This window comes from Cariama cristata, unplaced genomic scaffold (genome assembly GCF_000690535.1).
Source record: "Cariama cristata isolate BGI_N322 unplaced genomic scaffold, ASM69053v1 scaffold3579, whole genome shotgun sequence".
In the NCBI taxonomy this organism is placed as follows: domain Eukaryota; kingdom Metazoa; phylum Chordata; class Aves; order Cariamiformes; family Cariamidae; genus Cariama; species Cariama cristata.
This window is the reverse complement of record NW_009635073.1, coordinates 3,644-18,341: the sequence shown is the minus strand read 5'-3', so window position 1 is coordinate 18,341 and position 14,698 is coordinate 3,644. Positions and strand designations below refer to the sequence as shown.

General features: G+C 47.8%; 1 protein-coding gene across 1 annotated transcript in view; it reads right to left on the bottom strand.

The window, feature by feature from the left end:
* LOC104167193 (protein scribble homolog) overlaps nucleotides 1-14,698 on the bottom strand; it is a gene marked incomplete at both ends in the record, with an annotated part of 59,675 nt that overhangs the window by 42,872 nt on the left and 2,105 nt on the right. Inside the window, 13 exons of the mRNA XM_009707379.1 lie at nucleotides 158-220; nucleotides 2,392-2,709; nucleotides 3,198-3,236; nucleotides 3,291-3,416; nucleotides 3,978-4,103; nucleotides 5,308-5,432; nucleotides 6,026-6,192; nucleotides 7,013-7,212; nucleotides 7,865-7,983; nucleotides 8,340-8,484; nucleotides 8,573-8,647; nucleotides 10,159-10,222; nucleotides 14,017-14,073. Coding sequence (XP_009705681.1) covers nucleotides 158-220; nucleotides 2,392-2,709; nucleotides 3,198-3,236; nucleotides 3,291-3,416; nucleotides 3,978-4,103; nucleotides 5,308-5,432; nucleotides 6,026-6,192; nucleotides 7,013-7,212; nucleotides 7,865-7,983; nucleotides 8,340-8,484; nucleotides 8,573-8,647; nucleotides 10,159-10,222; nucleotides 14,017-14,073 — 1,624 coding nt within the window. The remainder of the gene's footprint in view (nucleotides 1-157; nucleotides 221-2,391; nucleotides 2,710-3,197; nucleotides 3,237-3,290; nucleotides 3,417-3,977; nucleotides 4,104-5,307; nucleotides 5,433-6,025; nucleotides 6,193-7,012; nucleotides 7,213-7,864; nucleotides 7,984-8,339; nucleotides 8,485-8,572; nucleotides 8,648-10,158; nucleotides 10,223-14,016; nucleotides 14,074-14,698) is intronic.

The following is a 14,698-nucleotide window of genomic DNA, read 5'->3' as shown; positions in this document are numbered from 1 at the left end:
AGGAAACAATCATTGTGTGTTTGTGATCAGTCAGTTCCAGAAGCCACTTGACCCAGAGAGATCAGAGTTTCCCCTACAACAATGGGTGAGCCTGGGAAGCAAATCAAGCAGACTGAATGATTTTTGGCAGAGAGAGAACAGTAGGAGTGGTACAGACCTCTTCCTCCTCAATGCGAGCAGGTTCAATCAGCAGATTATTGGCTTGATCAAACGACACCCCCTGTTAGGACAGGAACCAGCAAAGAGGCATGCGGATTAGTGGAGCATAAACCAAACCCACCACCACTACCACCACCACCCAACACACAAACGCACACCACTCTGACAGGTCTGGCCACGCAGCACCAGAGCAGACCCCACTCATACCACTCCTGATTACCACCTACCAGTGAGTACCAGCGACAGGGCTGCTCCCGGGGCTCACAACATGCAGAGTGTCAGCGCTCTTTGGCCCAACTAGTTGGAAGCTCCATCTTTAAGGCCGTATTTTGTCTGTGTTGGCACTCTGAGGCTGTGACCACCAAGCTCACAAGCTGAGCACTATTAGCTGATTTTACCCCCTCTGTACCAAGTCGTCCAGTGAAGACGGAAGGATTAAACAACACAGAAGAAAAGCACAAAGGGACCTCTGGTGCCACCCAGCTGCTGCACAAGACTGAAGCCATCCCAAATCACACTGCATTGGTCCTTCCTGCAAAGGGAAGAGCCTCCGGTGGGACCGTGCATCCTGCCAGACACCCAGGGATCTTCCTCCCAAGTGCAGGAAACCTTACAATTTCTCTCGAAAACCAACTGTCTTTGCAAAAAACCCTCTAGTTTAAGGATTCAGCCTCCTGCACACCCTGTCCTACCTCCTTCTGCCATGCATGTATGCAGCATCTCTTACTTGGAAAAACCACTGCACAGGGACACTGCTCTCCACATTCCCACTTCTGGAAGATGGCTCAGGAGGCAAGCTAGTAAATCTGCCTTCATGGAGCAGGCATCCAATCCAGCCCCACGAAAAGGAAAACTGATTTCCAGGCAGAAAGCTCAGCCAATAACAAAGGTAACTTTCTGACAGATACACCAAACCTGTGGTCTCAATGCCTAGGTAGATTTTACAGGTTTCACCAATGGGTCAGTGCATCCTCAGCTTTGAGTCCCTGACTAAAATAAGCTTTTTGGGTGAGGGCATTTCCCAAGTATGGCAGATCTTGGATGAAGGGGGCTCAAGATGGCTTCACACACTCCTACAAGTAGCAGCAACTCCTTTTAATTCTGAAGAGCTTCACAAACAGTAAGGAAACTACATGCCTCGTCCCCAGGGAACAAGGGACGAGCAGTATCAGCTCAGATACAGCGAGGTAAGCATCCACTGAGAGGAAAGCTCCAAAGCAAACTTGAGTGCAAGAACCTTTCCCTGAGCAATCTGAGTTCCAGCGTGGTGGGTGGAAATGATCCCAACAGGCTGGAGTGTGTGCGGTAACAGCACAAACACATTTTACTCCAGCATCTGCCACCAGTTCAGAGACCCATGTCTCACCCATGAGATCTGCTGGTGTCAGGCTATGATGGAGATTCAGTCACATCCTAATCCCTGCCTGCCAAATACACTCATGAAGTCATCACACCAACTTCAGTAAGAACTGGTCTAATCTCATGCAGTGTCCCTCATCAGCATATTCCCGTTCCACTGTGAGGATCTTCCTCAAGCAACAAGCTCTGTGTGTCCCTAACCAAACATGGTGATTCAGCTGAGTACAGCCAAGGACCTCCTATCTCATCAGCCCCCAGCAAAACTGGAAAGGCCCAAGGCGGCCCCACGGCAATGGCAGAACTCCAGAGCACAAGTTCCCCTAAATCCCAACGCACGCTTCATCAGACTGCATCTGCGCTGGGGCAGGCACAGGCTGGAACCAAGGGCAAGGGCATGCTCTTGTCTGCTCTCACTACCCACTCCTCTCCAGCAAGCACTGGCTGTGGCAGAAAGACGAGTGTAAGCAGCCTGAACATAAGCCTGAGATTAGATCCATCCAGGGATAAAGCTCATCCTGTTGCAAATGAGGTGCAACAACCAGCAAGCAAGAGCCCTTTAAAAGGAATGGAAGAACCTGTCAGTGATGGGACAAAAGAACCGTTCTTGCAGCACAGAACACAACATCACACATAATGGGGAGGGTGCAAGAATCTGGATACAGTGCAAAGAGTCAGACATAAGGAACATGGCACAGCTCTTGGACAATCATATGAGCCCCAGAATGAACTTCAGCTCTCCCACCCTCAGCATGAAGTGCTGGAGCTTCTTGCTAATGTTTTCATTGGTACTGCATCAACCTGGCTGGTAGTACAAAGCAGCAGAAGGGAGGTCTGGCACCCCTCTGACCTTCCCCCCTCCCCACAAGACCTTACCTTCACTGACGGCTGAGCAGATAAAGCTCCATTCTTTCTGTCATCCTCATCCCACGCTTCCTCCTGATCCTCGGGCTCTGTGTTGTTATTGCAACCTCCTAACTCCTCTTCCTCTTTGGGGACTCCATCACTGTTCAGACCCTGCAGGAGTGCCACCACAGCTTCTGGTTTGGGCAGCTTAGTTATCTTAAAGTGTTTCTTATAATGGGGTGTGTCCTTGCGGATAAGCCTCTGTTTCTCCACCGGGAACGGTCGCTCTTCATCTTCGTCCTCATCCTCACTCCGTATTAGTGTGTCCTCAGCGAAGTGTACAGTGGGCTACAATAGCAAAGCCCCAGAAAGGCTGTGAACCTCAGGTAACAGCCATATGTGGAGGCAGTGCAGAAACCTGCTGTCCCCCCACTACCAACACAGGCAAAGCCAGTGTCGCTGCTTTTGCGCTAAAGATGATGCAGGAATACATGTTAAAATTTCACCATACTTGCCTTTTTCCACATCAATTCCTTCACCCAGACACATCTTCTGTCAGCTCCAGGGATTGAGGGCACTCAAACCTGTAACCCTGATTTTCCTCACAGTCCCTGTCTGGCTCCCCCACTGTCCTTCCCAGTCCCCCATGGACCCAGCTCCCACAGGCTGCCTGAATCTCCACTTGCACTTGGCTTCCACAGCCTGTATTTGCCTCCAGTGATGCCCAAATCACACTCTGTACATACATTTACCATTTCCTCTGAAACTTTGAAGTCCTTCCACTTTTTATCATGACCCTGCTGCAGTTCCTAGGCTCCTACCTCATTGTATTCCACTTCCACATCTTCCTCCTCTTGGTCAGCAGCTTCCTTATGCTCCTCTTCAGCTCTGGGCTTTGCCTCCTTCTCCAGCTCCTGCATGTCAGGCACCTGCCCATTTGGCCAGCTCCTCTCTCCCTCCTCTCCCTGCTCCTCTCCCCTAAAGTCAGCAGAGGCAGTGCTGTTGGAAAGGTGGGAGTCCTCACTGCGATTTGACATGGCGCTCAGCCTCTTCTCCTGAGAAGATGATTGTAAAAGTCAAGATGGAAGCCAAAGCAGCAGAGGGAGCAACGTAGTGTGACTGGTGCAAGGTGGGGCACGATCCAGTATCAACAGAACCAGCTTTTTCTTCAGACTGCCTGCTGCTTTCCCTGCCAAGCCTGCTGCATCTCACCTAGGTCCACCCCTATTCCATCATCTGCTTAGGCATTTATTCTTAGTATCACACTCGGGCAGCAAGATGCCTCCACCAAGCACTCCGTTCCCATCATTCTTTACTGGGAATATCAGAGCCTTCTTTTCCTCTCCCTGTGTTATGACAAAAGTGGTACCAATGCACACAACTCCCCTTATGCCGTTCTCTGTCTCCTGACTGCATCTCTTGCTCTATCTCAGTGGTCCCAGCTGACACCACAAGGCAGATTCCAACCCTTGGAATCCAGGCAATCCATGCTCGGTCCCTTCCAATCTTTCCCAAAAGTAAGTCCTTTCTGCCCAGCTTACACACACTGTCTCCCCATTCCCCGAGACTGCTACATGCTCTCTATAGTTATGCGTTTCTTATTGAACAGCACTCACATCTGAGTTAGGAGAATTCAGGTCCGTGTCAGGCTTTGCAGCATACACCTCATTGCGCCGAACTTCAATCACTTTCTTCATAACTTTCAGTTCACTGGGATGAGGGGTTGCTCTGCGCTGTAAGCCCTACAAAAGAAAAATACTTGGAGCAGGAGATTCAACAGTCAGTCAGAGCAGCATGGGCTCAAGACTGAACCACTTCCCACAACATGTCTTCCCAGAGTGCTAGAGGCCCAGCTGGACATGACCCAAAGGCCACGCTGCAGGATCTGATCCGGGCCTCTCCACCACTATAGCCTGCAGCTGGGAAGAGGAAAGACATGGAGGCAGAGAACACTCCTCAGAGCTCGCCTGCTCTCCACCTGAGAGGGACTGGGAGGAATTAGAGAGACTGGAAGTTTTAAATTGTGCTTCAGACTCAGTGAATGCGGAACTGTCAACACCGAAACCCCTGAAGGAACACACAGGTGGAGTATCTTCTTATCGCTCTGGTGTTTCTTAACATGCCTGACAAGCCCATATGCTACCACGATTTGTGATGCTTAACTAGTTCCATTCCAGCTAAGAGTCAAGAAAAACAGTATTCTAAAATTAATAACAATGTGAAAAACCATACACCACCCCACTCCCAAAAAAACCCCCACAAAACACCTTCAAACACCAGCAGCATATACATGCTGCAAGGACAGATGCAAATACAATTTATTAGGATTCAGATCTCAAGTGAATCTCTCCCCACAAGATAAAAAGGAAAAAAAGTCTTGCTGGAGATTTAAACTAAGAGAGTACTTGCTGAAAACTGAAACTTCTATCCTGTCTTTTGCATCTGCAATTAAAGCAAAATGATCTTCCACAGTTTTTGAGGCCGTCTGTCTACGGTGTTTAGCTACTTTAGTAAGAAGATACTCTACAGCACAGGCTTGCATATGGCTCAGTGCTTGGAGGGGTGGAAATTGCCTGGCTTAAGTTTGGCTGTGCAGCTCTTCCCCATGAGTGGGATCAACTAAAATCCAGTTCTGACAGTGCTCTGACTATCAGGATCCCTGGACTACCTGAATGCTCCATGGGCAGGTTAGACACAGCTCAATTTCTATGGGACAGCTGTTAAAACGTAAATCTGCACAAAGGCCCTCAGGGAATTCTTTTTTATACCTGCTTGCCTCCTCAAGCCACCAAACGCCCTTCGGACTGCAAAGATACAACACGTCTGCAGCAGTATTACAGGGTGAAACATGAACACCATAATGACTTCCCATCTTAGCAAAAAAGTTTAGATTGTGCCTATGCTTCCACAGGGAGCTAACAAGCCTCCAGAAACTTTTCTTCTTACCCGTCTCTCAGCTCCAGACTCCTCTTCATCATCTACTTTGGGTTCATCCAGGAACTGAATCACACTGACTCTGTTTAAATTGGTGTCCGTCCAGCTCTCATCCACACTGTTCTGCAAAAGATTCTCTGGGGAGAAAGATAACACAGTGGGAGCTACTTTCTGAATGAGCAAGGTGATAGGCTTGGATGAAAGACAGTTCTCAACCCATCAGGGCATTTCTGTTGTATCTGCCCAGGGCAAACCACAGAGGCCTTGAGGAGAAAGGATGTAGCCTCCAGATCTTGTCACCTCTTGTACGTCTCTCACGAGATCTATGGCAGCCTCTACAAAAGGACCTGAATGGTTCAGCTCTAGCACTCCTTACCCAAGAACTAAGGAAAAAGGTAGGATTAAGGCACAAATCAGAAGTATTGACACAAGAATACCATCACGTCAGGAGGCAAACCTTACAGACAACGAACTACTCAGTCAATAGATCAAAGCAGAAGACTTGAAGACTAGGCTGCAGCTTCTTGACGGCAGAGAAGTAACTTTTAAGTTTTAACAATCTCTGCATTGGAAAGTTGCCACCAGCCGTCCAGGGGCCCAGGTCTGCTACAGGTACCACAGTGGAGAAGAACAGCCCAATGATGCAGAGAGGAAGGTTCAAGGCCTCTTCCCTATAGCACTCTCCAGAGCACACGGTACTGCAGGCAGCGTTCACAATGCAGTCTCTTACCTAGGCTAGGAGAGGGTTGCTGGGGAAGCAGGTAACAAGTGAGAACTTTTTCTCCTGTCTTTTCGTCATCCTCTGTTTGGAATTTCAGCATGGGCTGGGACTGATTTTCTGCCAGCCACAGGGCTTTCAGGTTAAGATTTGTCAAAGCAAATGGCAAGTTCTGCAGTCTGCAAAAGAAAACAACTGCTGGTTAAACTTACTTGGTCATGACGGAACTTCAACTCAGCTCCAGACTGCCCGACCTGCACTGCAAAAGGACAAAGCCAAGCCACTGTAGGGATCCCTCACTCTTATACACATGGAAGCAGCTGGCTTCTGCTGCCTATGGCTCTGCCAGAGTCACCAACCGGACTCCAGTAACCCACTCTCATCAGTTTTTAGCAGAGGACAACTCCTATCAACAATGTGAAAATGGTGAACTTTGAAGAGGGGTCTGAAGACAGAAAAATTATGCTTTCACAGACCAGTATACAGAGTGTTTCAAACAGAAGCTCTGGTCAGCTTCCAACTGCTACCAAAAATACCAGTTTCAGCTAACAGAACTGCAGCTAAAAACTGCAGAATCTTTCAAAACAGATCACAGATATTTGCACACTGTGGGGTTGTGCGCATCATAAACAAGGCTTCGGCACCAATCACCTGAGGACCAATGACACAAAAGTACAAAACCTGCAGGAAGGAAGATAGTGGACCAGGGATTTCCCCGATCTTTATTTCACGCATGGCAAAACGCCCCCCACACTTCTGCATTAGTTCTACCCTGTATTCAAGTAACACGGAGAAGGGCTTAACAGGCAAAGCTTGAGAGACACCTGCTCTCTTTCCAGAGCACTAAGGACCCAGTCTGGGCTTCTCCAAACCACGGATCCTGGGATCAGCACGGATCCATGTCTCTCAAAACACACCAGGGCACAGCCCATGCTGCTCCTCCACAGCAGCCTCCTTAGGAACATGCCTACAAGCCTGTTTACCCTTCCGGCTTCTGACCTGTTCCCGGCCACATCCAGGACATGAAGCTCAGTGGTGTTGGCAAGCTCTGGTGGCAGGAGGGCTAGGCGATTGTCTCGCAAAGACAGTACATTCAGATTGGCACAGCCTCCAATCTCAGCCGGAAGGGATGTTAGCCGGTTCCGATCCACGTTCAGGTTCGTCAGCTTGGCCAGTTTGCCGAGGGACTTTGGCAAGGCCTAGGAAGGAGATAATCCAGTAATTGCAAAAGACAAGAGCAGTAGAATAAAGGTACAAAGGCATAAAGCCCTCTATCTAGGGAAAAAAGTTGCCTTCTGTCCTAACAGACCCATTTTTAATAAAGCTCTCACTACAACTTTGGGACAGATTTTCCCTCAGGTTCACAGACTGTTACATGCCAACTCTTCACCTCAGCACAGCACACTCAGAATACCACTGGTCAAGACTCTTCTCCTGTTCATTTGTCCATTCCCGATATCGTGGTCTAACAATCCAATCATGAGCAGTTTGGAGCAGGGCCATTTTAAATTACAGTACTCTATTGCCCCTTGCCAAATGCAGCTTTTGATATAGTCCTGCTCTCATCAGATTGGACAGGCTTCAGGACTGACTATCCTAGAGCCAGCATCCTAGCTAGCCTAGAGAATTTTTCAGAGGAAAAAAAAAAAAAAAGTGAGAGAAAGCAGCTTTCACCAGGGTCTTCTCAAGAGCCTGTGAGCTATGTGAAACTGTGCATCAAAGCAGCCGAAGGGAGAGTAGCTGGAGCACGCTCAGAAATGGGGTTCAGAGGACAGAAGATGGGAAAAGATCCTCGGCATGTGGCTAAACTGAACAGCTCAGGAGAGGCAGGGTGGCTGCTGGTGTACTTACTGTCAGCATGTTCTCTGTCAAGATGAGTTCTGAGAGATTTTCACAGTCCCCAACTGACTCTGTCACCTCTGTCAGCCGATTCTGGTCCACCTTGAGGATGGAGAGCTGCTTCAGCTGACCTGGCCAGGGCAACAAGCTAGGTGTGAACTATGCCACAGAGACAATGACGCTGTTCTATGTTCATCTGGCCAAAATGCCTCCCACCAGGGATGATGTAACCTAACCATACAGGCATTACCTTTCTTATCCACCAGGTTTGCTCACAGGTTTCACCCATGCATGATGCAGATCAAGAACCTCAACTCACCCTGTAGAGTTCTGCTTATCGATATCTACTGCTTCTGCACTCAACTATCGTGACTATGTCCATCAAGCCCTAACACCTTGTAACATTCACCCTTGGTGAAAGTCCCCCCGCCAGGAGCACTGCCCAGGCAGTGAAGTCCTGCACTGCTTCTCAGCCCGCAGTACTCACCAATCCCATCTGGAATGCATTCCAACAGGTTCTGTGACAGGAGCAAGTCCGTCAGTGCTACTAGCCCACTGACCTCGTTGGGCAACTGCTCCAGCTTGTTCTCCGACACGTCCAGACAGACCAAGCGGCGGAGATTGCCCAGCTCCTAGGATCAGAAGGGAGACACTACGGTTTGAGGGAGTAGCTGCCAAAGGGAGAAAGTGGTGAATCAGTGGCCCTGAACAGGTACTCACTGGAGGCAGGGCTGAGAGCTGGTTCCGGTCTAACCAAAGCTCACGCAGGTTTGGCAGTGCTCCCAGAGTATCTGGCTGTAACAGAGACAGCAATAGCATCAGTCCCTTCCACAGAGGAGAAGCTGCTCTAGGATGTTACAAATCACACCACACCTCTGCAGAGCTAGACATTATTATTGCTTTTCACCTCCTAGAAACATTCACTAAATGGTTTATGAAGCTAACACGTTGGTGTGCCACAATATAGCAGCACATATGTTTGGAAATGTCTGGGATGACATACTGGCTGCAGAAGGTCCCCACAGGAAACATGGAAGACAACAGCAAGGGCTGTCTGGTAGCAGGCAAGACAAGAACCAAACAGGGTTTCGCAAATTCTGGGCTTACGGAAGAAATGAGTCTTTCTCCTCTTCCTCCTCTCAGACATGAACACAAACATTTGGATACCACTGGCCAATTGGCCTCAAGTTGTGCCAGGGGAGGTTTAGATTGGATATTAGGGAAAATTTCTTAACCAAACCAGTTATCAGGCACTGGAACAGGCTGCCCCGGGAAGTGGCTGAGTCCCCATCCTTGGAGGTGTTTAAAAGATGTGTAGACGTGGTGCTTAGGGACATGGTTTAGTGGTGGGCTTGGCAGTGTTCAGTTAACGGTTGGACTCGATGATCTTAAGGGTCTTTTCCAACCTAAATGATTCTATGATTCTAACTCAACATGATAGAGCAGCACCATCAGCAATGGTAGACATACGTTCACAGCATCGCTCCACAAACACCACACACATCGATTAGCATTTGGGTTTGGAGTTAATGCGCTGCTGGAGCGTGGTTCAAGCGTCAGACAACTCTTCTCACAAGTAAGCTGCAGCCTTGTGCGTAGCAAGCTGCACGAACTCCTCTGCCTCCCAATTTATATGGGTTTCTGCCAAAAAGCATTCCAGAACATTAAAAGCAGGATTCAGTAGCAGCTTAATCCAGAGCTGCAAAATTAAAGAATATCACTGGATGTCCCCGAATGTCAAGACAAGCTGAATTTCACTACTCTGCACTGCCTCTGAGCATAGGCCTGCTGAGAGCCCTCCATGGCGGCACCCCGGTCCAGAGGGCACACAGCCCACGCTCGGCTGACTTTACGGCCAGGAACACCATGGAACGGCCCTGCGCTTTGCAGTACAGAAATCAATTCTGAAAGGAGGAAGGCAGAAAGTTGGCCTAGCAGAAGTGAAAAATAACAGCTGAGGGCAGTGCAACACAGAAGAGAAAGGAATACCAGAGACTCACACTGGAAAGGAAAGCTCCTTAGGCAGCCAGATAGCAAGAATTCACATCCCAGCGCAAAAATGATTGGAAAAAGCAGAGCAAGGTGTGCGTGAGAACAGTAGGAAGCAAGACACAAGGGCCAACATGTGAAGAGAAGATTATGCTGGGAAACAGTAACTAGGCCACGGTAGGCAGATCAGAATCTTCCCAAACCACCTGTGGATCTATTTCTTTGCATTTCAGATGAAAAACCACTTGCTTCCACAGAGGTACAGGGTTCTGCCCCTACCAACCACCCATATTCCCTCCCCACCATCCTTCACCTACCAGTACTTCCAGGTCATTGCCACCAAGATCCAACTGTTCTAACTTGACAAGGAAGGAGAGTGAACTGCAAGATACAGGGAGTAGAGTGGGGAAGAGAGGAAAAACAAAGAAAGAAAAAAAAGAAAGAAGAGAAGGTTAGCATCTGGGACACACACCTCACAAATTACATAATTTTCAATAACTCCTAAAACAGGTGTGGCAATCCTGACCTTTTTCATAGTCCCTCTGAGCCAAGCAGTTGAGGGGAGTTGGTGCCCTTCCCCAAGCCAGACCATTTGCACAGGGAATTGGGTTCAGTAGCACCAGCAGTCCCAAAGTGGCCGGTTTCCACTGTGTCACCAATTTGCCTTCTCCCCCTCCCACCATAAAATACTCCTTCAGCAAAAACATGACAGATGACAAGCCATTCCTTAACATTGCTGCCCATTTTTGTAGCAAGGATGGGGACCTGGGCACAGACTAACAGGTAACAGGACAGAGTCAGCAGAGGACAACACATATTTGGGGGGCAAGGGGAGCATAGCTGCAGGGAGAGGCAGGAATGACAAATTCAACAGCCTCAGTTTCCCCAAATGGGATGCCCATGCTGCTTAAGAGAAAGGGAAAGACAACACTGGCACGATGTCTCAGGAGAGGTCAAGACGTACAGACAAGAAGCTCACTAGGCAAGATGCTGTGAGAAGCCTGCGTGGGAACCAAAGCCTGTCAACAGTGGTGGTCCAAGGATGTGCCCTCAGTACCCAAACACATTAGGACCTGGTGATACAAAAGGCTGCACTCTGCAACCTCACAAAACCAGGATTCAGTCCTTCTGATACGGCCCAGGTGTTCACGTGTCCTCAGCTCCCAGGCCTACCCCATCAACTCCAACTCCCACTTCCCCAAACAGGGGTTGCTGTCTCTCACTTTACACCAGAGCAGAACTGCCATCTCAGCCTGCCCACTTCCCCAGCAGAGAGGGTCTTCAGTTCTTTTTATTCTCTTCATAAGGAATTGTCCTAAATACAGAAATCACTATATTTCTCTGGAAATAGAGCTACAGATCTCAATGCCACCCAAAGTAAGGAGTTGGGGGCTGCAAATCTGTGAGAAAGCAATAAAAGAGATCTGTCTTGCCTGGGCCAGGCTATAAAAATACCCGGGCTACACAGGAAAAACAAGTTTTTACCTTATGCAGTGACAGATTTTAAGACGTAAAGGTTTACCAACAGGATCAAGAAAAGGATTCTGTTGTTCTCATTATGACTGTACATTTGCTCTTCAACTTCTCTGAAGGGTGAAGCAGCCTTGACTGTCCCTTCGCACCTTCACAGTTTGAATTCCCAAAATAGGGAAAAGTGAGGTATGCAACCCACGTTGATGTACGAGGTCTTGCAAAATACCTCAGTGTAGATCACCCTCCGCTATTCCATGAGAACACACCAATGAGAGCTACCCTTCCCAAATTATTGGCAAGCTGCATCCCATCTGCGTGGGAGAGATGAGGAGTGATAATCAGCTGTACAAGACAAACTGTTTCAGAACTTCACTGACAGCAGAAGACTAACCAATGAAATTAATTTTTGACAAGTAAAGCTCATTGCAAGCTGGATCTTTTAAGGAGCTCAACGACAACAACAAAAATCAGAAGGACACTGATGCATTATGTAGTCACAAATTCACAGTATCGAAGCCCATCTACGTACTGGGCTCAGTACCCTTGAAAACTGAAAGCATCATCCACTTCCATAAGTCATTCTACTCTTTGGCAAGATCATTTGGACTTTAGAGCCATTCCTAGTCACAATTTGCAACCAGACTAAGTACAAGAGCTTCAGATCTGCCTAGGCAGAATACCTGACAGTACCACTGAAACGTCTTTGGCCACTGATTTCAATCTCTTTTTTGACTGACAGATAGGAAGAAAACTGCCTTGGCCTTAAAGATCCTCTTTCTACTTTTGGAAATCATCCAGAAGTAGAATTTGAGGAATTGGGGAAAGATGAAAAGAAGCTGGAATTGCACTGCAGAACGAGTATCAAGCCTGGACTTATCTTTCAGAGAAACCCCCCCCAAACTCATAGCATGCTACAAGTATCTTGCTGGATGGCGTATAAATCTAACATAGGGAAACAAAGGAGCACTGGGCTTGAGAGATCTCCCTAGAAACCATATGGGTTTGGTGACAGACGGACTTCTCAAACTCCAGATACTTGCTGGTTTCTAGATGGTGAAAAGCCATTGGGACCATGCTTTGCTGCAGTTTGAAAGCCCAACTTTAGATGTAGCTATTGCACCTCTTCATTTATATGGTGTATCACAGTGGTGGTACCCGTCTGTATGAACACAAAGAACACGTGGAACAGACAGCAGTGGGTCCCTGCACCAGGACCCAAACTTCTGCTTGCCTGTTCTCAGTCCAGCATAAGGAGAGCTTTGGCTCTCAGATTCTTCCTTGTGGCTATATTCCATGTCAGGCCATCCCAACTGGTCTCTTATTAGCGCCTTTCTGTGACAGGGTGTTAACACTGACAACTTCTGTACAGAAAAGATCCAATGACTCTGGCATCAGAGACAAGACAACAGCGCTAATTTGAACTATGCTTCTACACTGTGTAATCACCAGATGTGAAGCCTGGGAGCTGACCAGTGCAGACTCTCTCAGCTCCTTTTTGGAAATGTCTTGTCCTCTGGGTCAAAGCTGACACATGAATTCTACAAGCAGATATAAAAGATATCATCCAAAGCCTGTAAATGCCGGTCCGGAGGAAAATAACCATCAGGAAGAGCATGCACCTGAGTCAAAGCAACATCTCACAGTGAGGGAGGCACGGACATCACAGAAGAAGCAAGACTAAAGCCCTAACTGCTTAAGAGTTTCAAAGCTTTGTTTGAACACTGTATCACCAGATGACTCCTTTGCTCTCTTTTTTAAAATAAAGCAGAGGAGCCAGAGGGGAAAGTACTGGTAGCCAAATTGAATATTTGCCATGAATAGTAAGAGGGCACTGAGGAAAGGTGACAATAGTTGCACGCTTCACACGTTCACTGAGGAGTTTGCGTGGCCCCAAAACGCACTGCTTTTCAAAAAGAAGTCAGAGAGAATCCATTCCAACATATATTCAAGGAAGACTGGGGGAATCATCAGTTGGATGGATGAGCAAGGCAGAAAACAAGCTGACAGAGCTAATGTAGGTTAGAAAACTCAACAAACAACTCTCGTGGGCTCCAAACCAGAGATAAGCGTATAGCCTCATTAGTTTTCCACATCCTATCTACCTGATAGCATCAGCTGTACCAACCAGATCCTCTACCAGGAATTCATCTCTGACCCTAACTCTCTGAAACATTTAACAAGACTTACCTCTTCTCCCTTGCTGGCTTATTTTTTGTCTTATGCAGGAAAGCCAGTTATCCCACCCATTCCCACAAACTGCTCCACCAGAACAATCAGAAGGTATACCCAAGAAAACAGAGGTGACAGAAGCAAAATATATCTTCAGCCGTATTCTGCTGCACTTCAAATTATGAACTTCACTATATACAGAGTTCATCCTATACCCACATCAGTACATTTTTCTCTATTTTTCCATTTCCAACGGCTTTCTTGTGGAACCCTGTCTATTACAAATCAATCCTCACACAGAGGCCGAGTACAGACTCTGAACATCCTTCCCTGCTCTTAAGCCCTGTACCATCTCTCTCCCTCCTCACCCCAATTTACAGGAATTCAGCATTTAGGATGCAGCTAATTTATGCAAAGCTGTGAGCCCTCCCAAGCAAAGTGCTAGAGCCTGTACTACAGAAACAGCAAGTCCCTGAGGAATGAGTAAGAGCGATCAGGCAGGAGGCTCCTGAAGCCACCAGACAGACACTCACGTGGGGAGAGTCTTTAGCAGGTTCTCACGTAGCTCCAAAGTCACCAGGTTTGCCAAACTGTAAGAGAAAAGGGAGCGAAAAAGCCAGATTCACTGCATAGGGCTTCAGGGATACAAGGAGATGCTCATATCCCTTTCCCTTGAGACCACCCCTCATGACCTGCACAAATGCATATACATGAGTGTGTACACATCAATGGAGATGACAGGGGAAAACAAAAACCAAAGAGGATCTTAAATGACTTCTAATGAAGGCGACTGCTTATTGCAAAATCATGGGGAAACTACACTGTGCCCAAACCCAGGACAAGGAAACATGGTATCACATACAGGACTGTCTGTCCAAAAACATAAAATCCCTCATGTGGAGAAACTCAAATCCCATGAGAGGGGCACCGCACCCCACAGGTAAAGCCCCACAGGCTTTGCCTTGGGCATTTGCTAGCATCATAAATCATCTCAACATCATCAGACAGATCACACCTGTCTGGAAAGGGGCAAACGAGCACTCATAAAATAAGGAAAGACAGAGGATTTGAGAGGCCTGGATGCACTCCTTGCCTATGCCACAGACCACAGAGGAGGAGAAGCAGCTGAGACCAGGACAGGAACCTTTTTGAAAAGGTTGTCTTTTAACAAGAATAACGCTTAGAGGTGCTCACACAGTATGTTCAGTACAGCGG